Below are 23,643 nucleotides of genomic sequence, written 5' to 3'. Positions count from 1 at the left end.
TGTATTAAAGATAATTAAGAATATCTAAAAACATACTTAACCTTTTGAGGTCAGGGTCACAGATGATAACCAAGTCTTACCCAAAAAATGTCTCTTGGACACAGCATAGAGAAATCTGAGGCCAGAATGGTCTGTACCTGAAACCTTGGCTTTTCTGGAATCAGAATTCAACACTTCTAGGAAGGAGGATGAGTTTAAAGAGAAGCCATCAACGGTCCACTCTCCCACTTACATACTCAAGAGGTGACTCCAATCGTAAATGTCTTCCCCTATGTAGGTTCCTAGTCTGGGAATGACATTCTATGTAGTGCATTACTGACGCTTACACGCTCCTAGAAAACTTTTAAAAACATTCATCTTAATGGCAATTTTGTAAATTTAGTGAGGGTTTCCATAAAGCTATACTGACAGGGTATGGATGCGAGCAGAATTTGCAAATTTTCCTCGGACCTCCAGACGGCTTCAGGTGAATTCGAGTTCCTCCCAAAACAAAGTCCCCTAAGTACGTGAAATTCCGTTCTCAAATCTTGGTCTCGGAGCAGATGGTGGTGGTCAAAGGATGCTCTCAAGGTTAGGGGCTTTCTCCAACCCTAGGAGGGCTCGCGGGGGAGGGCGGCTGGTCTGCGGGGCCCGAAGGAGACTTGGCTGGGGGAGGCCCGGGTGCGCGCGCCCACCGGCCGGCTCCCGGGGACCCCGGCGCGCCTCCCCGCCCTCCCGGGGCCCGCCTCGCTCACCGAGGTGGCCGCCGACGATGGTGACGGCGATCTGGTCCATGAGCACCGCCCGGAAGCGCACGTCCTGTTCGGAGCAGCGCTGACGGAGAGCGCGCAGGATCTGCACCTGCGGGTAGTCCTCGCGGATGCGCCGGTCCGTCAGGAACCAGAGCTGGGAGCACATGGCGGCCAGGGCGGCGGCGCCCGGCGCGGCGCGGGCCCCCTCGACGCCCCGGGCCGCTCGCTCGGGCTGGCGGGCGGGCGGGCGGCCGGCGTCCCGGGCGAGCGCGAGCCGCGGCTCCGCTCCCGCCGGTGCGCCAGGCGCCTCTGCAGCCCTGACCCAGCGAATCTGCCCGGCCACTCAGCGCCGCCGCCGGCCCGGGCCAGCCAATCAGCGCGCGGCGGCGGGCGCGGGCCGGCCGCGCGGCCAGCTGCAGAGGCGGCCTCCGCGGGCGGCGCCCGGGAGGGGCGGCGGGGCCGGGGGCCTGCGGCGGACGGGGGAGGGGCGGCGCCCGGCGGACGGGCCCCGGGGAGTCCGCGGGTGGCAGGCGGGCGACTAGCGCGGCAGCCGGAGGGCATCCCCGCCCCGCCCGGGACCCCGGTGGGCGTGGCGTCGCCGGCCGGGGTGGGACGGCGGGAGCGGGAGGGGCCGCGGCGGCGGCCCGCGGGGCGGAGAGGGTGTCCCCGCTACCCCGCTAAAGATGCGCAGCGGGCGGCGGGCTGCGTCCCAAACGCGGTCGCGAGCGGCGGGGTCCGAGGGGCACCGGTGGGCCCCAGCAGAGTCCCGGGCAGGGCCTCAGGGACATCCCAAGGGGGATTCTGGGGCCTGGCGAAGGTCACCCGGGAAGGCCCCCAGTTGGACCCTGGCCTCGGAATTCTCTGCCGAAATCCCGGCCTGGAGCTGGGGTGGAGGGTGGGGGGTTTTGAGGGGGATTAGGCTTTAGCCGCCTCCCATTCAGATAATTTGAAGGTACATTTCTCAGGGTCTCAGATTTTCTTGCACTGGACACCCCCAACTAGTTTGCGGCGGCTGTGGGCCTCAGAACCTCAATGTGACGAAAACGGGTTTAAGAGTCCTTTTAGAAGGACCACTGGCTGATCTTCCCCCTCTCCACCCCCACAGGCCGTGCAACTGAGTCATCTTTAAATACCGTCCTTGGTCCTAGCCAATTGCATATTCTGCCTGCAAACAATGTTTGAAGCCAGATCCCTTCTAAATAACTGCAAGACTGAAGTTAGCCATCTTTGAAGATCGCAATTGCTCTTCCAGCTCATTAAAATATATGACTTTTTTTTTTTTTTTTTTTGGCTTAGGGAAGCAAGAGTAATTTCAAGGCAGGCCCAGCAGTGACGACTTGGAAACCCATCTTAAGATGTCTCAGGTAAGGTACAGGCTTCACTGTAAATATCATGCAGATGTGTGCATTTACCCCACTAGATGTGCCTTTGGAAAAGTTATATCTAAATAGAATTTCAAAAATTAATTCTTTTTCAAGCAAGGTTAACTAAATCCTTTTGTGTTGCAAAATGCCCCCCCCCCCCTACCATGTATTTTCTTCAAGAATCAGTACACTAGTGCCCTATGGATTAGTAATTTCCAAAAATTATCTTTTTTTATTTATAATTTTTTTAATGTTTATTTATTTTTTTGAGAGACAGTGTGAGAGGGGGAGGGGCAACAGAGAGGGAGACACAGAATCCAAAGCAGGTTCCAGGCGATCAGCACAGAGCTCAATGAAGGGCTGGAACTCATGAACCATGAGATCATGACCTGAGCCGAAGTCTGACCCTCAACTGACTGAGCCCCCCAGGTGCTCCCCCCCCCCAAATATCTTCTAACCACAGATGAGCTTGGGCACTAGAGACTCTGTCTTCTACGTTGGCCATTTCCTTGATGCTCCATGGTATTCACCTTGTTGACCCTGGTGCTTCCTATGGGGCTTTTGCAGTATCACACATAGCATGTCTATGAGATGACGAACCGTAGTTTGCTGGCACACTTGTTTACTGAAAACCGTATAAGGGTCTGTAAATTTAGAAGTTGCTTATCATCTATGTCCATAGCTATCTATACAAGGCTAGAATACTTAAGTCATATGAAGATACAGATGCATATCCAGGCTTGGGCAGAGCAGGGTCTGCTTCCTCACTGTCTTTGCTCTTCCTTGCTAGCAGGTTAATACCACCCCTGTGGTCTCCCTTTTCTAGGATGGGTGACAGGTGAGGACGTGGGACAGCGGCATATCCCATTAGGAGATGGCTATGCTTGTATAGGTGTAACGTTTTGTTATATTACGGAAATTCCTCACGCACAGAGATATGGTCCCAGGTTTAGGATTATTTTTCCCAGGTGTATTATGTTATGTAACTTTCTCCATAGATGACTCCCAAATTCACATTGAATCCTGACATCTTTTGAGCTTCAACAGTATAAAACAGAATGCTGTCCTGTCATTATCTCAACATCCCTAAAGCCAAACTCACTCTTTCCCCCTCCATTCCAGATTCTACTCTTTTTTTTTTTAACGTTTATTTATTTTTTGAGAGAGAGAGAGAGAGAGAGAGAGAGAGAGAGAGCATGAACGGGGGAGGGTCAGAGAGAGAGGGAGACACAGAATCTGAAACAGGCTCCAGGCTCTGAGCGGTCAGCACAGAGCCTGACGCGGGGCTCGAACTCACGGACCACGAGATCATGACCTGAGCCGAAGTCGGACGCTCAACCGACTGAGCCACCCAGGCGCCCCTAGATTCTACTCTCTTAAACAGTAAGGAAAATATATTATCTCATGTGGCAGGTAGGGCAGCTTTAGATTTAGTTCATTTAACAGCTAAATAACATTCTCAGGGACCCAGATTCTTTCCATTTTGTCACTCTGACCTTCCTAGGTTAGTGCCCCTCGTAGTCACAAAATGGTTGCCACAGTTCCACCTAACACATGCATACACGTAACATCTGGCAGAAGTAGAGAGACTGTTTCTTCCCATGTATCCCTTTTATTATCAAGGAAAACCTGTCTTGGAATTCTTCAAGCCATCTTCCCACAATCTCATATGCTGACATCTAAACCAGTCACCATCAAGGAGGAAGAAACTATCATGAATGGCTTAAATTAATTATGATTCGCCCCTGTGGCTGAGAATTAGACTTTTTTTCCCCAAGCACGTGTAGACTTAGGTGAATAACCTGGGCAAAATGGGGGTTTTCTTAGGAGGAATGAAAGGAGAATAGATGTTAAGGGGACAAATAGCAGTGTTTAATACATGTGGTAATACAGTAAATATGTCAGCTAGGTTAGGCTGTGGTAACAGATGATCTCAAAGTGTCTTACGACAACAAAGTTTTTTTCTTGAAATACCCTACATGTTCATGGCAGGTCAACTTGGCTATATTCTAGTTTGTCCTTATGCTGGGACCCACACTGGACCCTTATCTGGAACACAGTTGGTCTCATGAAAGAAGAAAAGTGATCATGTGAATCCCACAGTAATTCTTAATATTTCTACCTGGAACCGATACATGTTCTTGGTCACAAAAAGTTCCTCTGGCCAACTCTGACGTCACTAAGGAAGGACAGCAAATATTTGTTTAAAACTGTGACCAACAACACAGCGGGCCACACACAAGGACCAGAAATAACCAGATCTTGCTCTGCTAATCATCTCTCCTCTCCTTAGAGTTCCCAAGGGGACTATGCACAAGAAAGAAATTGGAATCGAAACCAGTGGATTATTTTATTCATAGCTGAGCTAGCACCCAATAACCTCCAGAACAGAAATCTGCCGCCAGAAGACTAGGTTGAATGACATGGCATAGGTTTAAGGCTACAGTGAAGCTCCCTAATTCCCTGTTCCCTTTCCCCCCTCTACATTTTGGGGCCAGTATGCGTGGGCATGCCTGCAGAAAGAGGGGAGAAGATGATCAGATCTGCAAAGCAGACCGGATTTACTTTTCTTAGTGTGTGCTAGAGACTGAGCCGGGCCACTTAGCAGGAAATGGGGAGCAAAGCAGCACACACGGCCATGTGACCTTTGAAGACAAAGTGACCGTAACCATGTAAAATGTGAACTCATTAACGTACTGGGTTTTGAGCAATCAGATTAACAAATTCTTCCTTCTGAAGGAAACCATTAAGAAGACAGGGCATTCTCTCTCTCTGCCCCTCTCCCACTTGCTCTCGAAATAAACAAACAAACAAACAAACAAACAAATACATAAAAGGGCAGAAAAGGGAATCCCTTCCTATGTTCCCACACTCTCACTTCTGTTCTTACTCTGTTAGGAAGAGGAATAGAAAAGTGGCCTGTGCATCATCTATTTGCCTCCTCATCTAGACAGTAAGCCTCTTAAGAACAGGGGCTAAAGCATTGTGTATCACTGTTTCTACCTGTAGTAGGTACTCAGGTAACTGTTGATAATAGTTATGACCATCATTAAGAGACATCATTGCAATTTCAGTTGACAAAACTGTGGTCAATTACAGATAAACAGTTGGCCTTTGAATAACACGGTGGGTAGAGATGCCGACCCCCTGCACAGTTGAAAATCCATTTATAACTTTTGACTCCCTAAAAACTTAACTACTAACAGCCTTCTGTTGACCAAAAGCCTTACTGATAACATAAACAACACATATATTGTATATGTGTTCTACACAGTATTCTTACAAGAAAGTAAGCTAGAGAAAAGAAAATGTTGTTAAGAAAATCAAAGGGTGCCTGGGTGGCTCAGTCAGTTAAGTGTCTGACTTGGGCTCAGGTCATGATCTTGCAGTTCGTGAGTTTGAGCCTCGCGGCGGGCTCTGTGCTGACAGCTCAGAGCCTGGAGCCTACTTTGGATTCTGTGTCTCCCTCTCTTTCTCTCTGCTCCTCCCCGTGTCTCTCTCTCTCTCTCTCTCTCTAAATAAACATTAAAAAATTTTTTTAAAAAATCAAAAAGAAGGGAAAATATACTTACAGGACTGTACTATATTTAGTGAAACAAATCCATGTATAAGTAGACACACACAGTTCAAATCTGTGTTGCTCAAGGGTCAAGCGTACTAGGTTTTGTAACCTGGGATTCTGGGGCTATATTTCTCATCTTACTTTTAACCTTCAGTATAGACTGGCACAAATGGGTATTGAGATGTGGGTGTGGACAGTGGAAAGAAAGTGATAGTCTTCATAAATATTACATATGACCCTAAGCAGATGGATGTGCCAAGTATATAGAAGATCAAAATTCAATTGACCTCAATAAATTAGAGAAATGGTCATCAATGGCAGGTTAAAATGCATTAGGTAGCGAAAGAAGCATCTTTCTCTCTCTCTGTCACACACACACACACACACACATACACACACGCAAACACAAACACACAATTCAAGAAATTCAAGAAAGAAAAACTGGCCGGGCAGAAATGTGGCCAAAAAAAACCTGATAGATGCGGCAAACCAATAACAGAACGAAAAGAAAAACAGCAGGATATATTAACAGAAGCCTGTGAAGCCAAATTCATCTTCACCTCCCTGGGACCTTGCTTAGTGCCTGGCACACAGTGCACGTTGCTAAGTATATGTGGAAAAAATGCATGACTTTGGCTTTGGTCAGATTATCCGTGCTGTTCCCTTCCTCTGAGAAGACTTTGCATAACCAATTCCTGTCCATTCTTCAAGGCCCAGCTCAAATACAGTTCCTGTCTGGTGCCTTCCTTAAATTCAGCCTACCCTCAGCTAGAAGAACGCTGTTTCTGAATTTTCATAAGTGATGAATATGTGCTAGTGATGATTATTCCAGTAATGGGCATTGGGTAGCTACTGGGTGAATAGTAACTCAGATTAAGACAGTCCAGTACACATAATTTCGAATTATAGAAATAATAACTAACAGAAGGGGTCTGCAATTCTATAACTGTTCATCATTGGCATTGACTCTGACTTTCTGTGCTCTTGTTTCTTCTCTCTGTGCTGTATGTAATCCAGGTGTCAGTTTTCCCCTCCTCCTCTTATTCAAGCTCACACCCCTTATGCCCTCTCCTACCAGCATCTTAGTGAACAAGATAGAATTTGCTGAAGGGGAGACGTGATTTATGTCACGTGGGCTGTAGCAGCTGGAACCCCGCTACGACACACCTCTTTCTCCAGAGTACACACTCTCCGCTTCTGCCACGGGGATCTCTTCCCATCCCCTACCCCATCCTACCTCCCAGCCTCCAGCTTTCCTGCTCTTTACCTTCCCCCCCACCAGCCCTATGTAGACTTCTCAACCCTTCATTATTCAGAGGAATGCATTTCATCCTAGTTTCTACATCCAAACCTGTGCCCAACGAATGACCACGTTCAGCAAAACCGCAAGTTCTTCCAGTTACAGGACCTTCCCTCTTCAGGAAATAGAAGGCGATTATAAATAATATTTTTCTTTTGTAAACCTAATTAACACAAAACGACTAAATGGGGTTTTTTCATGAAGTCTTCATGTGGAGCTTGTTGGAGCCAGCTTTTGAAGAGTACAGCGGACACAGGTCTGCAAGGCAGGGTACAAAGAAGACGTCCAGGAGGGGATTGCCGGCTGCTGTCCTGCTCTGGATGAACTAGACTCCCAGAACCAGGTAGGAGTTTATAGTTCTCAAGGGGCTTGCCCTATCTGTCTGGAGACAAGGCTGCATAATTGCTTATCTTGTTATCTGCCAGCCCCAGCCTCATGCAGCTGTAATCATTAAGACAGACAGTTGTTCCGTCGGCCTTTCCTAGCTCCTTAGCCTTTTCTGACCAAGTCGGGAATTCTATTAGAAATCCTAACACTATCTTTCCTTTCCTCTCATGTTAGGGAACAGGCTATGCTCAATAACAAAAAGACCCCAGAAGACAGTGACTCGACAAGAAATTTCTCTGTCACTCAGTAGTCCAGTAAGGAGGATGTCCGGGATGGGGAAGTAGCTCTGCTTCACTGGTTCAACCCTGGACCCAGGTTCCTTTCATCCTACTGTGCCACCAACTCATTGTTGGCATGTTTGGGGCCGGCTCTCGTGGCCACAACTGTGTTCCAGGCCTCTGGAAGGAGAAAGAGAGGAAAGAGGAAGTGGACAAGTGGCCGCCTTTGAAAGATGTAACATGAACATTATACTCCTAACTTCCATTCACATCCCAAGAACCTGGACCCATAGTCACATCTACTGCAAGGAGGCTGGAGACTGTACTCCCCAATTGGTTAGGTGTGTGCCCAGCTAAAACTCAGTGTGGGGTGAGAAGGGCTTCTGTTACTAAAAGGAAGAGAAGAAATGGACATGAAGATGAAGAACAGCTCCCACCGTACCTCCCTATCCTTATGTGGGGATAAGAGACCCTACGGATGTGCCACTCTAGTAATCTCCAGTTTCTTCAAATTCCCTGAATATGCATTTCTGTGTCCCAGCTCCACGACTGTTCACGGTAAATCTTTCTCACTTTTCGTTGCCTGCTAGCATCGGCTCAAGTAGCACCTTCCCCAGGAAGTCTTCCTATCTTAGTTTGGGGTAAGTGGCCCTTCTTTGTGTTCTGATAGTGTCATGGAACCAGGCTGGAACGCTGGCGGAAAAACCAAGCGGCACTCGGAGATCTTGGTGGATCGGAGATTTATTTAACACCAGCGGGCTCAGAGGAGACTGTTTTTCCAAAGATCTGAGCTCCGAATGAAGGGAGGAAGGGTAATTTATAGTGGTCAGCTCCCATATCTGTGGCAGGCTTGTGCGCGTGGCAAACAGGGCAAGAAGAACCTGGAAGAGGGGCCTCCAAACTAGAGACCAGAGCTGGTTTTAGTCCCGTTGGCCATCTTACGGTGTAAAACTGTATTCATTTTCCCAACGGTAGCACACTGTGCATTTTTCTCCTTTGGCAATTGTCAAAGTCCTCCAGTATCTGCACACGTGTGAAATCATCTCCTTGTGCTCTGTTTCTGTCTAGACTGTAAGCCATTTGAGAGCAATTTTGCTATGTCTTAGTCATATTTGTGTCTTACTACCTAGGTTGAGCTGAATTCCTTTTCCCACCAGTGGGTGAAATAAGTTGTGCCATCGCCTGACCCCCTGCATGCCCACTGAGGTATAGCTTTCATCCGTAATGGCCAGGCTGTCTAAGTGGGCATTCTTCCCATTTGGACAAAAGGACTAGCCTGAAACCCTGGCAGGTCTAAAATCCTGACCCTCTTCCTAGCTCTTTGAATTCCTGTCCCTCGTGAGCCCAAGACCTGTTTTTGTTACCCTCTAGGGGCTGGCTGCCAACCTAGAACCATGGTATGACTGCCATTTGCTGACATTGATCTTAGACCCTTCACTAAGTCTAAGCTATGCTTCATCTGCTGTGTACTTCCTTGATACTGAAACCAGCTGGAACTTAGTCCTGGCATATTCTTTATCTTGGGATGTTGACAAATGACCCTTTAGCTAGGTCAGTTTTCCCTAGTTCTGCTCCTGGTGGGCTCTGGCCATTTCCCATTCACCACTGGTCATCCTGCTAAAGCTCTATCATGCTTGACCTGTGAATAAATGTGCCCATGTTAGGATTAATAAGTATTGTTTGTACCTTCTGTTTGAAGATAACTGGTCCAAGATAGGAATCAATTCTTAGCTTTGTGGCATATCACTGGCACAAAGGGATATATACTTTTTGCTTTATATAGACTTTCTTTGGATGAAAAATTACTGGTGTGTGTATATATTTTTATTTATTTTATAATGCACATTATAAAATATATAAAATAAACATTTTGAAAGTATATATATATATATATATAGAGAGAGAGAGAGACACACATATATATAGCTTAAAATATAAATATTTGAGTATGCAAAACCAGTGTATTGAGCAGGTTACTCATTTGCAAATATGTTTTATTTTTACAAAAGGAGTTGCCAGTAAAATCTTAGGAATTAATATGTCTCTCTTTTGGTGCAACTTTAGTAATTATTCAGTAAGGCAGAATTCCCAGTTCAGATGGATGATTTGGTCAGCCACATAATCTGTCCTTCTGTATATCAAAGAGATGGGTCAGAAGCAAGGAAGTTTAACCATAAAAAGTCAGGAATTTGGTCAAATCATCCAAAGACCTTGGGAATATCCAGGGAACTGAGAGGCAGGTAACTCTTAGCATCCTTGAGAATATGAAGATGCATTGGCAGTTTGTATTGAACTGAAGGTTCCCAACTCTAAAAGGTCACTTAAGAGTTAGAGATAGGGGGGCACTTGGGTGGCTCAGTCAGTTAAGCATTCGACTCTTGATTTTGGCTCAAGTCATTATCTCCTGGTTTTGAGTTTCAGCCAACAGCATGGAGCCTGCTTGAGATTCTCTCTCTCCCTCTCTCTGCCCCTTCCCCCGCTTATGTGCACACATGTGTATGTGTGTGCATGCACACGCTCTCTCCCTCACAAAATAAATAAATAAACTTTTAAAAAGATTTTTAAAGAATTAGAGATAGGTCCCACCTGCATGTACATTTGACAATTTGCAAGTGACAAATTCCGTTTAAACTAGCATAAGCAAAAAGGGAATGTACTGGCGGCTTACAACCCTTGGAAGTCTAGGAGTGGACTTCAGTCACAGCTAGATCTAGGGGACTAAAATACATTTTCAAAATTGGTCTTTCTCACTCTTTCAATCCCTGTCCCTTCCTTTCTCTCACTCTTACTCTGCTTCTTTCTGACATTGGCCCCATTCTCTTCTACAAGAGATACGTTCCTCTACATGGCAGAGAAGAGGGCCCCCATTCACATTCTTAACACTCTTTATCTGGAAGGCCACATGCCTTTTCTTCTACCTTTAAACGGAAAAAAAAAAAAAAAATCCCCAGGAAGAACCTGATTGGCCTACCTCTGGGCTAATCATAGCCAAGGCTATTGGGTTCCTTGGTTGGCTGGGCCCTGTGGCTGTGAAGCCGGGAGGAATAGTTGGCAGCCTCACCAGACTCACGCAATTTGTGTGGGTCTGGGCAGACAAAACAAGAACTTTCCACCACATTCTCCTTTCTCATGCCTGAGAGTCCCCAACTAAATATCTCCAGTGTTCCCACGAAACAGCCCAGGCTTCATGTCATACTTTCGATGTTTCCGCTCTTAACGTTCCACACTGATCACTGCTTGCTTTCTGTGTGGATTCCTGCTCCATGGTTCCCTTGGATTTCCCGCTGCTTATGTTGTTGATGCCACTTAGCTGGACCGTGGTTGGCCACTCTGGTGCTCAGGCCAATGCCTGTGCTGTGTTTCTTTCCTGCACCTCCTTTTAGTACTCTATTTGGAGATGTGCCCGTGAGTTTCCCAGATTATCTGACAGGGGCCAGTCCAGAGAGTTGTGCCATTATGTCCAGTTGTAGAGACTGTGCAGTGCACAAGGGCACCCAGTAAGGGCAAGCATGGGGACCAAAGTCTAGCACGAAACGTAGTTCATTAATGTTGAGTTACCCACCCACCCACCTGTGTTCTCCAGGAGGAAGAAGCACTTTTTCTATTTGTACTAGGGTCCTGATCCCTGCCCTCAGGAACTGTGACTGCCCCTAGGCAGCTGAAGGCTACCAGGAGCACAGCTCCTACTGTTTCCTCTGAAAAGCAGAGGAACAGCTTCCTCTCTTGTTCGCCAGTGTATCAAAGAAATGCCATTATGTTCAACATAGCACCGGGGGAGCAGGAGGGATCACAGGCCCATCCCACCTTGTCATCCAACTATAACAGCCTCATATGCCCTCTCAATATGCCAAAGCAAACAAATAATGAAAAACCATCACGAATGTGACAGAGCTGTCAAAAGCACACAGTCATGAGCTGTGGAAATTATGAAGCATTGGGGGGTTCTATGTTTTCTGAAACTGGTACATCTCTTATCAAGATAGAAAATAAAATCTAAGAAAATCTGTCATGGGGCAGCTGGGTGTCTCAGTCAGTGTCTAGGTCTCAATTTTGGCTCAGGTCATGATCTCGTGGTACATGAGTTCAAGTCCTGCATCTGCTTGGGATTCTCTCTTTCCCTCCCTCCCCCGCTTGCTCTCTCTCTCTCTCTCTCTCAAAAATAAATAAACTAAAAAAAAAAAAAGAAAAGCTGTGAGAACCATCTCACGGAAGTACTGACCATCACACCATGTCAGGGTAAGCCATGCTCACATTTAGTCACGCTGTTAAGACCGTGATGGCTCTCCGATGTGCCAAGGCAGGGCTTTGTAGTGTTACATGCAGCTTAAACCTGGCCCTCTCCTGTTCCCCAGAACATAGAGAAGATACCAATGGCGAGAGACTGGGCTTGACAAGGTTAGGTAATAGCCACCATGTTGGTCCCAGAACTACCATACAAACCAAACCTGTAGCCCTGATGCTGCACGTGGCCGATGATACTGCACCCTTTCTTTTGTGATGAATGCTCTCCTGGGAATCTGGAGTCCTGCCTGCAGTTTGCTTCTGTCAGCCCTCCCCTGCCTCCTTTCCCCCAGCCCCTCAGACATACCTACATACACAGCGTGGATATGGCTTGAGTTCTTTTCCTGGAAGGCTCCTTCACAATCGGGCAAAACAGAATGCAGCAGAAAACTGGGAGACGTGTCATCTCGTTAACACTCCAGCAGTACCCAAATCCCACTTTGATCCCAGTGGGCACTCGCTCCAGTAGGGATAGAGGAGAATGTGGCCGCCATTGCCATCTGGGGTGTCCCCTGGAGTGGTGAGTCAAAGGTGGTCAAATGTGTATACATTTCTCAATCTGTGTCTCCCCTACCACTGCCCTAGGGCTTTATTTTTCGGCAGAAGGGTGTAAAATTGAAGACACAGGACTGCTTCCTACTCTGCCGCTCAGACGTTCTCCTGTTCTCCTTTTGTGTTATCCTCCATAAAACTAAATCGGATGGGGTTCTAGCCAGTGATAGGGCCAGGGTAGGAGGGAGGTGTGGAAGGGATGTGTCCTGAGGTGGTTACCGAATCCATCAAAGAGAGTTGGAAGAAACTAATCTAGAGACAGTGGAGATAGTAAGACAGACAGCCCGAGGCACAGGAGCTTCTATTTGACTGCTCACGATTAAAGAAAATTAAAAAAAAACACACCAAAAAAACTGTGAAGAAGGATACTTTCAGCAATGAGAGTGAAACATCTGTGAATAATTCATTTTCAAACTCGTTTGCCAAGGGAGAGCAGTCATGGGGCTAAACCCTTGATGAACTAAACCCTTGATGAAAAGCAAAGGTTGCATGAGTCACACACCCATTACTTGGAAAAACTAATAGTAATTGACTCTGTCCCTTCTTGCCAGGGAATCGGACAACACACTGTGTGGTATTTCTTTGGTCCCGTCTCTCTGAAGACTTCAGATTGTATTATTTTTAAAATCTTGATACCAGCTAAAGCATCAGGTAATTTAGTCATGTCTAGTAGAAGAGAGTGTACTGTATACAGCAGACAAGAGATGGGATACATGGGGGGCAGCACAGGTAGTAGGAAAAAAACCTACTGAATTAGGAGACCCACGTTCTTGTCCTGCAAGCTAGCACTGTAACTAGCCAGCAATGGAATGTTAGAAAAGTCACGTAACCCTCACTAGTCTTTACCTGCAAGATGAAGAATTTAAATTAGATAACCCATTATGTAAATAATCTCTAAAGCCAGCTCTAAAATACTATAAGTCCAGAGCGCCTGGCTGGCACAGTTGGTGGAGTGTGTGGCTCAGGATCTCGGGGTTGTGAGTTTGAGCCCCACCTTGGGTATAGAGATTGCCTAAAATCTTTGAAAAATAAAATACAATGCTATAATTCCATAGTCTTATTGGAACATCACTAGGTATTCGAGAAACTCATAGACAAATACCAGGAGCCAGGAGTAAATGGACTGAACTGAGCCCACCCGCAGAGGAAACAAGCCCATGCTGGTAAAGGCTAAAGAGCTGCAAAGTCTGCCGCTGTTTTCCAGGGAGCTGTGTGATGGCTGGGCACAGGGGCCATGGCAGACAGTCCTGGGAAAATACTTAGTCCCGGGCTCCCTAAATGTTCCTTTTGGTCTAGGTGTGAGATTAAGGTACATCTAGGGTCGCCTGGGTGTCTCAGTCAGTTAAGTGTCTGACTTCCGCTCAGGTCATGACCTCACAGTTCATGAGTTCGAGCCCTGCATCACATCTGTACTGACAGCTTGGAGCCTGGAGCCTGCTTCAGATTCTGTGTCTCGCTCTCTCTGCCCCTCCCCTGTTGTGCTCTGTCTCTCTCTCAAAAATAAATATTTAAAAAATTAAAAAAAAAAAGATACATCTAAAAGTGCTCTGTGATTTGCCTCTTTTCCCCTTTTGTCTATTATAACTGTAGAGAAATATATCCCAAGAGATCTACTCACACAGTAAAGTTCTTCATGTGCCTATAGAGGCTGAGGCTGTACACAACATAACGGACCAGTGGCTAACACTAGGATAAAGAATTATGTTGTTGTAGCCATTCTAGATGTGCCTAAATGTGACCCAAAGGTTACTGGTTACCCCCCGGCCTTGCTTGATATCGTTCACGTTCCTAAGATATGATCTGTACTTTGTTGATGGCGCAGCTTAGGTTCCAAATGCCCTCTTAGTTGTCTACAAGACAGGAGAGAGGGCCCTGGCTTATAGGAGACAAGGCTCAGTCTAGGTCTGGAAATATGCATCACATTCCCACAGGCTGCAGACGAGACCTATGAGACACCTAGGAAGTCTTTCTGAACGCCAGCGTTTCAAGAGATAGTCCCAGGCTATGTGCAGATCCTGTGTCCCAACACAAGAGTCCTGGAATCAAGGCAAGGCATCCTACTGCATACACTTGCTTTCAGTTGAGCACAATACACCATGGCCTTGACTTCCCTGGGGAGTATTACTCCAAAGCTTAGGCCTTATAGGGGTAATGCTTAACACTTCTCTTTTCTATCCAAGTTCTGAACCACTTGATAAACAAGGCAAGAGCTGGTAGATGGAGGCCAAAAGACTATGTTTCTATGACATCAGAGAACGTGGCTTAGATGTGAGAGTTCAACTGTCTTCTCAATGCTGAAACCTAGAGTTAGATGGATTTATCACCTAGTCAGAGAAATCACTGAATTCTGTAGGACTCCTCCATAAGGGAAGGGCATTTATAAAATACACAACACGAAGGAGCAGAGCATAGAGCCTGCTAACTCTGGCCAGACACACTCCCCAAAGGAAGGAGGTAGGAAAGGGGTTCTGCTGTGCATACCTAGTTTTGTCACTGAACTCAAACTTGTCCGTGCACCTGATGTGCCGTAGGCCAATGTCTTGAGACACCGGTTTTGAAGCAGAGAAAGCTTTGTTACCAGAGGGCAGTCCGATGAGGAGGCAGGGGATCATTTCCAACAGCTGCATTGCCCTGCTGAGCCTAGGCACAGCTTATGTATGTTTGGAGAAGAAGATAAATTCATAAGAGGAGGGTGAAGGGTTTCTTGAAACCTTAAGTGGGGGGGGGAGGGCTTGAAACATCTGGAGGTATACATGCTTCCAGACAATGAAGTGCCATTCAGGACTTGGTACATCAGATAGTTTTAAGGCAAATGTCAGCATCTGTGTCCCGTCAGATTCTTATAATAATCAATGTGCAAACAAGTGGTAGAGTTACAAGGGCACAGTTAATGATTGGTCGTGCACTGGGCTTAAGACATGCATAAAACATAATTAAGTAGGGAACAGAACAACATGGAGATACGTTAATAATATAACTAATACAACTATTGGGGTGCCTGGGTGGCTCAGTCGGTTAAGCATCAACTTTTGATTTTGGCTCAGGTCGTGATCTCATGGTGGTAAAATTGAGCCTCATGTCATGCTCTGTACTGGGCATAGAGCCTGCTTGAGATTCTTTTTCTCTCCCTTTGCCCCTCCCCCACTGAGTGTGTGTGTGTGTGTGTGTGTGTGTGTGTGTGTGTGTGTTCTCTGTCTCTGTCTCTCTCTCTCAAAAAAAAGCTATAGTGTTGTTTCTGCTTTCAAACAGGTCTAGGAACCAATTGTCCAGCCTCAGATTCTCCTTTCAAACTTACCAATCAGATAACTTACTCTCCTCCCCAGTATTATGCTAAGAGTACTGCACCTGCCAAACGGAAGGGATGTGTGAAATTGAGAGGAAGCACTGTTCCACCAGCCACTCTTCCCATTAACAAAGTCCTAGACCTTTTTCTAGTCTCATAGGGAGGCTTAAAGTTTCAGAAGTGAAACAGCACATCTAACCTACCCCTTGGGACAAAATAAATTAAGTGCTCATAACACCCAGTAGAACACTGTTCATTAGGGTGCGGGGGATAAAGAATTAGTAGGATAGTAGGTACATCCTGTTTTCTTCCAGCTCTATGTCCAGAGTACCTTCCTCTTTTAGGATAACCAGGCCTGCCACAGGGTGTGGTGATAGTTGAATTGAATAATTACTTATTGAGGAATTGCATAATTGCCTGGTAGATGCTGAATTCCTGTTGAGATCCTAGGAAAAACTGAATGGTGAAGGATCTTAGGACATCCTCCAAGAATATCAGATTCAACATGACACAAGATTAAGGACTAGCTTATCGTTGGTCTGTTATCCCCACAGATGATATATCAGAAACTAAGATTCATTCTTCTTCTTTTTTTAATATTTATTTATTTTGAGAGACAGAGAGAGAGCATGCAAGGGAGGGGCAGGGAGAGATAGGATGAGAGAGCAGAAGCAGGCTTTGTGCTGTCAGAGCAGAGCCCTACTTGGGGCTTGATCCCATGAACCAAGAGATCATGACCTAAGGAGAAATCAAGAGTCAGACACTTAACTGACTGAGTCACCCAGGTGCCCCACATTCTTCCTTCTTTTTAAGTAAGCTTCATAGGGGCGCCTGGGTGGCTCAGTCGGTTAAGCAGCCGACTGCAGCTCAGGTCATGATCTCACGGTCCGTGAGTTCAAGCCCCATGTCGGGCTCTGTGCTGACAGCTGAGCCTGGAGCCTGTTTCGTATTCTGTGTCTCCCTCTCTCTGACCATCACCGGTTCATGCCCTGTCTCTCTCTGTCTCAAATATAAATAAATGTCAAAAAAAAAAATTTAAGTAAGCTTTATAATGTAAAACTTTAAGATTTACAGAAAAATTTAGATTTTGCAAAGATAGTAAAGATACTTCCCATGTACGCTGTGCTCAGTTTGCCCTATTAGTAATGTCTTATATTACTATGGCATATTTGTTATAATGAACATACGAACAATGACAATATATGAGCATATGAAAATATTGATACATTATTATTATTATTATTATTATAGAATAAAAGGTCATTGCCTTTTGGGAGGAAGACCACAAGAGGTAAGGGTTGTTAAAAAACAAATTTGACTTATTTATTTATTTTTAGTTATCCAAAGGGAGTTTTGTTTCCTTTGTTTTTTAATGACAGAGCTGGGAGTGTGGCTACATCTGCCCCCAGTGTCTTCTGGGACCTAACCCATGTCAGTACTAACTGGAGGAGAACTCTGGGGTCTCCATCATCTAGATATCTGTGTGTTGGAGTGGATCCAAAACCATTTTCTACAGAGATTCCTGTCCCGGCCACGTCTTTGCTCTGCTCACCTGTGTGAGGCTCTGGCCCCAGGTCTCTGCCCAGCCCTTCAGTTTTTTACAAGCAAGTTCAGTCAGTGCTGCTCCCAGCTGGGTCTGTATTTAGCATGAGCAGAATAGCTTCTGACCCACCACTTGTTAGGAATCAAAATGCTTTCCATTGTTATTAGTTTGGCTCAGAGAAGCAGTATTTAGGGAGGATTGCTTGGAGAACATATATAATCTTTGAATCTTCCATTTATTTATTATTTATTTTTTTTTAAAAACAAAATTCAAGTGAGTAAATTTGAAGATCTAATTCACTTTATTAAGTGATTCATGAGTTGGGCAGCATCCCACCCAGCAAGTAGGAGCTCGAAGAGTTGTATAAAATAGAAGATTGTTATAGGGAGGAGGGTGGGCAAGGAAGTTACTAGCAAAAGAAAGAAAAGATTGTTTCAGGTTGGGTCACTTCTCTTAGTGGAAAGAGCAGGGAGTTTTACGTCCTCTTCCTTTGTTGGGGGGTGGGGGGGGTAGGGGAGGGAGGGACCCGGTTGGGCGGTGTGGAACAGTGAGGGCCCATGTGACAGATTACCTCACTGGTGCTTATCAGAAAAAAATTTTTTTTCAATAAGCTCTACACCCAACATGGGGCTTGAACCCCTGACCTCAAGTTTAAGAGTTACTTGCTCCACCGACTGAGCCAACCAGGCACCCCAGAAAATTCTTGACTGACCTGTTAAGACTACATTTCTGGGGGAGGTTGAAATTGCATTTAGGTTAGGTATTAAGCCCAGGTTTGGTGAGTTGGTCTAAGTGATGCCATTTTGGGCTTATGGTTTTCTTTTTAATAGATGCCAGTTTTCATCACATTGTATCAAGGATACATACTATCAATATGACTTGTAACTACTGTTGTTGACCTTGATCACCTGGTTGAGGTAGTGCTGGTCAGGCTTCTCTACTGTAAAATTACTCTCCCCTTCCCCCTTTCCATACTGTACTCTTTGGATAGATGTCACTCCGCAGCTCATACGTAAGGGGAGGCAATTATATTCCACTTCCTTTTTTTTTTTTTAAAGTTTATTTACTTACTTTGAGAGAGAGGGTGAATGAGCAGGGGAGGGGCAGAGAGAGAGAGAAAATCCCAAACAGTCTCCACTCTCAGCACAGAGCCCGACACAGGGCTCTATCTCACAACCATGAGATCATGACTTGAGCTGATATTAAGAGTTGATACCTCCTATCAGTTGATACCTGATATCAAGAGTTGTTCTACCTCCTTAAAAGCAGAGCAACTACATAAATTATTTGGATATATATATAGATATGTGTGTGTATATATATATATATATATATATATTTTTTTTTTTTTTTTGCACGGGACATTTGTCTCTTCTCCCCCATTTACTTATTTATTCAATCATTATTATCACCTAGTGACTTCTTATATTCAATTGCTATTCCTATCTGCAAAAGAAATGGACATGTAGTTTTGTAGTTTGTCTGTTTTTTTTCTGGTCACATAAATTCTGGTCAGAATTTAGGAGAGAATCACATTGGATTCTCATGGATATTTATTCTGTACATTGGGTTATAACCCAATACTACTTTGTTTATTTTGTTGCTTAAATTGTACCAGTTTAGGCCATTAGGAGCTCTTTCAGGTGCTTCCTTTGCCTCTTTGACATATCCCCATCACTGTCTTATTTATTTTTATTTATTTATTTATTTATTTATTTATTTATTTATTTATTTATTTATTTATTTATTTCTATGTCTTTTAGCACTCCATTACTTTCTGGCACTACAAGATGCTTCAGGCTCATCTTGAATATTTCCTATCCCAATCCTAGAATCAGCCATTTCTCCAAGGAGCCAGAGTTTATCCTGATTTGCATATTTGTATCTAAAATGAACTCATTTGGGGCGCCTGGGTGGCTCAGTCGGTTAAGCGGCCGACTTCAGCTCAGGTCATGATCTCGCGGTCCGTGAGTTCGAGCCCCGCGTCGGGCTCTGTGCTGACAGCTCAGAGCCTGGAGCCTGTTTCAGATTCTGTGTCTCCCTCTCTCTGACCCTCCCCCATTCACGCTCTGTCTCTCTCTGTCTCAAAAATAAATAAACGTTAAAAAAAAATAAAAAAAAATAAAATGAACTCATTTGAGGGGCACTTGGGTGTTGTTGTCATTATTATTATTATTATTATTATTATTATTATTATTATTTTAAGTAATCTCTATGCCCAACGTGGGGCTCAAACTCACAACACCGAGATCAAGATTCACATGCTGCACTGACTGAGCCAGCCAGGCATCCCACAAATTTATTATCTTACAGTTCTGGAGGTCAGAAACGGGCCTTATGGGACTAAAATCAAGTGTTGACAGAGCAGTGCTCCTTTTGGAGACTTGAGGGACAATCAGTCCCTTGCCTTTTCAGCTTCTGGTGGCAATCCACACTGCCTCATGGCCCCTTCCAGCAATGGCATCTCGACTCCTGCAACCTTTAACATATTCTTATTTTATGGGGCGCCTGGGTGGCTCAGTTGGTTAAGCATCCGGCTGTTGATTTCAGCTCAGGTCATGATCTCACGGTTCATGGGATTGAGCCCCGCACTGGGCTCTGTGCTGACAGCACAGAACCTACTTGGGATTCTCTCTCTCCCTCTCTCTCTGCCCCTCCTGCTGCTCATGCTCACACTCTCTCTCAAATAAATAAAAGAAAGTAGAATGTTCTTATTTTAAAACCTTTCATTTAATCACATCTGCAAAACCCCTTCTGCTATGTAAGGTGACATACTCACAGGTTTTGGGGATTAAAACTTGAACATCTTTGGAGGGCCATTCTTCTATCTGCCACAAACCCCTACAATGAAAAAGTGACATTTGCTGGTAAATCACAGTCTTACCTATTTCCTTTATACTACATAGGACATTCTAAATCTAAGTATTTTTGACAGCCTCCGACAATCATCTCTCCTTTTCTCAAAAGGAGATAATAACAATATTATCTAATAAACCCTTCTAAACAACATATGTCAACTTTCTGGCATTTTACCACCCCCCCAAAGTAGCACAATTTTCCTAATTCTAGTGATATCATCCCCAATAGCAATTTAGAACATGTGGCTTAAACAGTCCATGTAGTTGATTTCCTACTTTAACCAAATGCTCTCCAGACAAGAAAGAATAAAGCCTTTATCCAGGTTCATAGGGTCATAGTGGCTCTCCTGGCCTGTTTCTTATCTATGTGTTTTCCATCCTGGCATATAAGGCTCATCTGTCAATCATGTAGATGAGAGAATCTCCAACTATGTGTCCCATAAGGTGGGCCCAGTGTATTAGAATTAAAAGTTAAATAATTATGGATTTTTTTCCAAATGGGAAAAAGTTACAGTGATGAATAGATTGTTATACATTTCAAAAATGTTCCCCATTAATCTTCCTTAACACTGGTGCTTCCTACTGCTTGCCTGTCAGCACGTGCAAGCTGACAACAAAAGGAATGAATAGGAAGCCAATTAAAATTAATAGAAAAAAGTCAAAGATAAGAATAACAAATCATGCCTGGCTCGATAGCTCATGGTGCTTTCCTGTAATTTTATGTTGCATACTTCTAACAGAGAAATATTTTGCTAGCCAAAATGCTGTATCACATAAAGGACTCTAGATGTAAAGGATAAATATCTTTCCCTAAATAGGATGGAGACTATACCACTATTTCTTCATTGCGTTGTAGAATCTTAACAAAAGGATACCATTTTTGTCTTGTAAAAGGCCAATTTAATCCCGCAGGGGCAGGAATATGGGCTTTGGAACCAGGTAAATCTGAGTACAAACATCTTCCTAGCTGCATGACTGTGAATATGTTGCTTAAATGGATAATTTGAATTCGTTAAGAATTACATTTGGTTGTGTGTAGGTCATAAAGCAGCTGAAAAGTGAAAGAGGCTGATTTCTCCCTCAAAATAAAGAAGTGCAGAGTTAGGTTGTCCCAGTTTGGTATGGTGGCTCCTTGATCATTAAGTTTCTAGTTCCTTTCTGCATGCCTCACCATCCTTAGCACCTTCTAGGTCACTCATGGTCTAATACGGCTTTTGAAGCTCTAGTCACCTCATCTGCTTTCCAAGCAGCAGAATGGATGAAGGGAGGAAGGACAACAGAAGTTTTCCAGGAGCCCCACACAGTGACTTCTGTTGATATCTAATTGGTGGCTCCTATCTGCAGGGCAAATGGGAACTGCAGTTTTTCATCTGCACACAGTGCTCAGAATTTGGAAGGAGGGAATCACGTTAGATTCTGTGCAGCAATGCCTAACCAATCCCCAGTGTCCATGATTCCCTTCTTTAAGAAAAAAAAATTTTTTTTACATTTATTTCTTTTTGAGAGACAGAGTGAGACAGAGTGCGAGCGGGGGAGGGGCAGAGAGAGAAGGAGACACAGAATCCAAAGCAGGCTCCAGGCTCTGAACAAGAGCTCAGTGTAGAGCCTGACACGGGGCTTGAACCCATGAACTGTGAGATCATGACCTGAGCCAAAGTTGGACGCTCAACAGTCTGAGCCACTCAGGCACCCCGTGATTCCCTCCTTCTAGTAATAGAATCATTACCACATCTGCCTACCACTAGTTTTCCCTTGCATGAGTAGAGCCTCTATTTTTCAGCCTCCCTTGCAGTTAGTTGTGGCCACGTGACTATGATCTTTCTGGACAATGGGACACGAGCTGAAGTGTTTGTGTGCAATTTCCTTAAAGGAACTGCCTGTCCTTCATCCTCTCTTCCTCCTTCCCACAGGCTGGGACATGCATGTGTAGTGGTGAGCCAGCTTTTACCAAACAAATGAGGACAGCACAATGGATGATTCAATGGTGGAGTAATGAGACAGAAGAAAGGTACGGGTGAGTGAAGCCGAGCCACCTGCATCCTGGACTTTCTGCCTGCCTCTGCTGTGTTTTGGGAGAGAAATAAACCTCCAGCTTGTTTAAGCCACTGTCTTTTGTTATCTCTTTGTTACAGCAACTTAGCCTGTATCCTAATTAATACAGTCACCTTTCTGTACCTCGGTTTATTTTTCTGTAAAATGGCAATGGCATTACGTACTCCACTGGGTTATAGCAAGAATTTAAAACATTATAAGTAAGGGGTGCCTCGGTGGCTTAGTTGGTTAAGCGTCTGATTTCGGCTCAGGTCATGATCTCCTGGTCCGTGAGTTCGAGCCCCGCATCAGGCTCTGTGCTGACAGCTCAGAGCCTGGAGCCTGCTTTGGATTCTGTCTGTCTGTCTGTCTGTCTCTCTCTCTCTGCCACTCCCCTGCCTCTCTCTCTCTCTCAAAAATAAATTAAACAAAGACATTAAAAAATATAAGTAAGGCACCTGACAGAGCTATTATAGTAATAGTTATTAGCATAGGGCTCCTGAGAGGATTCTGAGAAGCTGAGTAAAGCACTTGGAGGAAACGCTCCCACCATTATAACTGGGAACTGTCCTGTGATTGGATTCTTGATTTAGCCACAAAAACATACGAACAATAAATGTCTTGGATTTAAGGATAAGTAAGCTAGTTAAAATGTTTAGAAAACACCTCCTGATGCATTTTCCCCTTCTTAATAATTTGGATTCTCTTCCTGCCTGAGGTTGTCATGGGGGGTGCAGAATGCAGAGATGATGAATTTCAGTAGTAGACATCAGAACAATACTGCAAAAGATAAGGGAGGACTAGCTTTTCCTCAGTAGGCTGTAACAGTGGGATCAGGGGAGGCCACAGGACAGCGTGGGGTTCCTCCCCTGCTGTCATGAGTGGGGAAAACAGCCAGCAGGGAGTAGAATTTTGAATTGACTAAATTCAATTTGAACTTATAGAGACATAAACATAATGAAAAGTTTTTTTCCCCATGCTATTAGCAGGAATAGAGGCTTGAGTCTAAGAATTTATTGTAGAAAATAGTGAACATTATATTCTTTGGCACATCTGAGCCATAGTTTGCAAATTTCTGTCCTGCTGCATGATACTTACAAGGTTGGTACAGAAAAAGCACAAGTATAGTCAATTTCATTTATGAACATAGATTCCATAATCTTAAATAAAACATTGACAAATGTAATCCATTAGGATAGTAAAAAGAATACTCCATCACATCCAAGTAGCCTTTAGCTCACAAATGCAAGTGTAATAGGATTTTAAATTAGAAGTTTCAGTCGGAAACCCCAAGGCAGTAGATATTAGATAACAAAGTTGTCAGCAAACCATCTTGTGGAAGTTTCAAAGTAAATGGTCAAACCTAGTTGCACAGGGGTGCCTACGTAGCTCAGTTGGTTAAGCGTCTGACACTTGATTTCAGTGCAGATCACAACCTCACTGTTCAGGAGTTCGAGCCCCCATCGGGCTCTGTCCTGATGGTGCAGAGCCTGCTTGGGATTCTCCCTGTGTCCCTCTCTTTCTGTCCCTCCC

At 44.8% G+C, this 23,643-nt stretch overlaps 2 protein-coding genes across 2 annotated transcripts in view; one reads left to right on the top strand and one right to left on the bottom strand.

The window, feature by feature from the left end:
* RIMKLA (ribosomal modification protein rimK like family member A) overlaps nucleotides 1-897 on the bottom strand; it is a 32,976-nt gene extending 32,079 nt beyond the window's left edge. The window contains exon 1 of the mRNA XM_042950257.1: nucleotides 735-897. Within this exon, the coding sequence (XP_042806191.1) occupies nucleotides 735-897 (163 nt within the window). The remainder of the gene's footprint in view (nucleotides 1-734) is intronic.
* Nucleotides 896-22,180, top strand: LOC122225861 (translation initiation factor IF-2-like). Its single transcript, XM_042948585.1, has 5 exons — nucleotides 896-1,025; nucleotides 1,079-1,314; nucleotides 2,028-2,095; nucleotides 16,930-16,969; nucleotides 21,990-22,180. The coding sequence occupies exons 1-5, from the start codon at nucleotides 896-898 to the stop codon at nucleotides 22,095-22,097; spliced, it is 582 nt and encodes a 193-aa protein (XP_042804519.1). The 3' UTR covers nucleotides 22,098-22,180.
* The last annotated feature ends 1,463 nt before the right edge of the window (nucleotides 22,181-23,643 follow it).

This window comes from Panthera leo, chromosome C1 (assembly GCF_018350215.1).
Source record: "Panthera leo isolate Ple1 chromosome C1, P.leo_Ple1_pat1.1, whole genome shotgun sequence".
Classification (NCBI taxonomy): domain Eukaryota; kingdom Metazoa; phylum Chordata; class Mammalia; order Carnivora; family Felidae; genus Panthera; species Panthera leo.
This window is presented reverse-complemented; position numbering and strand designations above follow the sequence as displayed.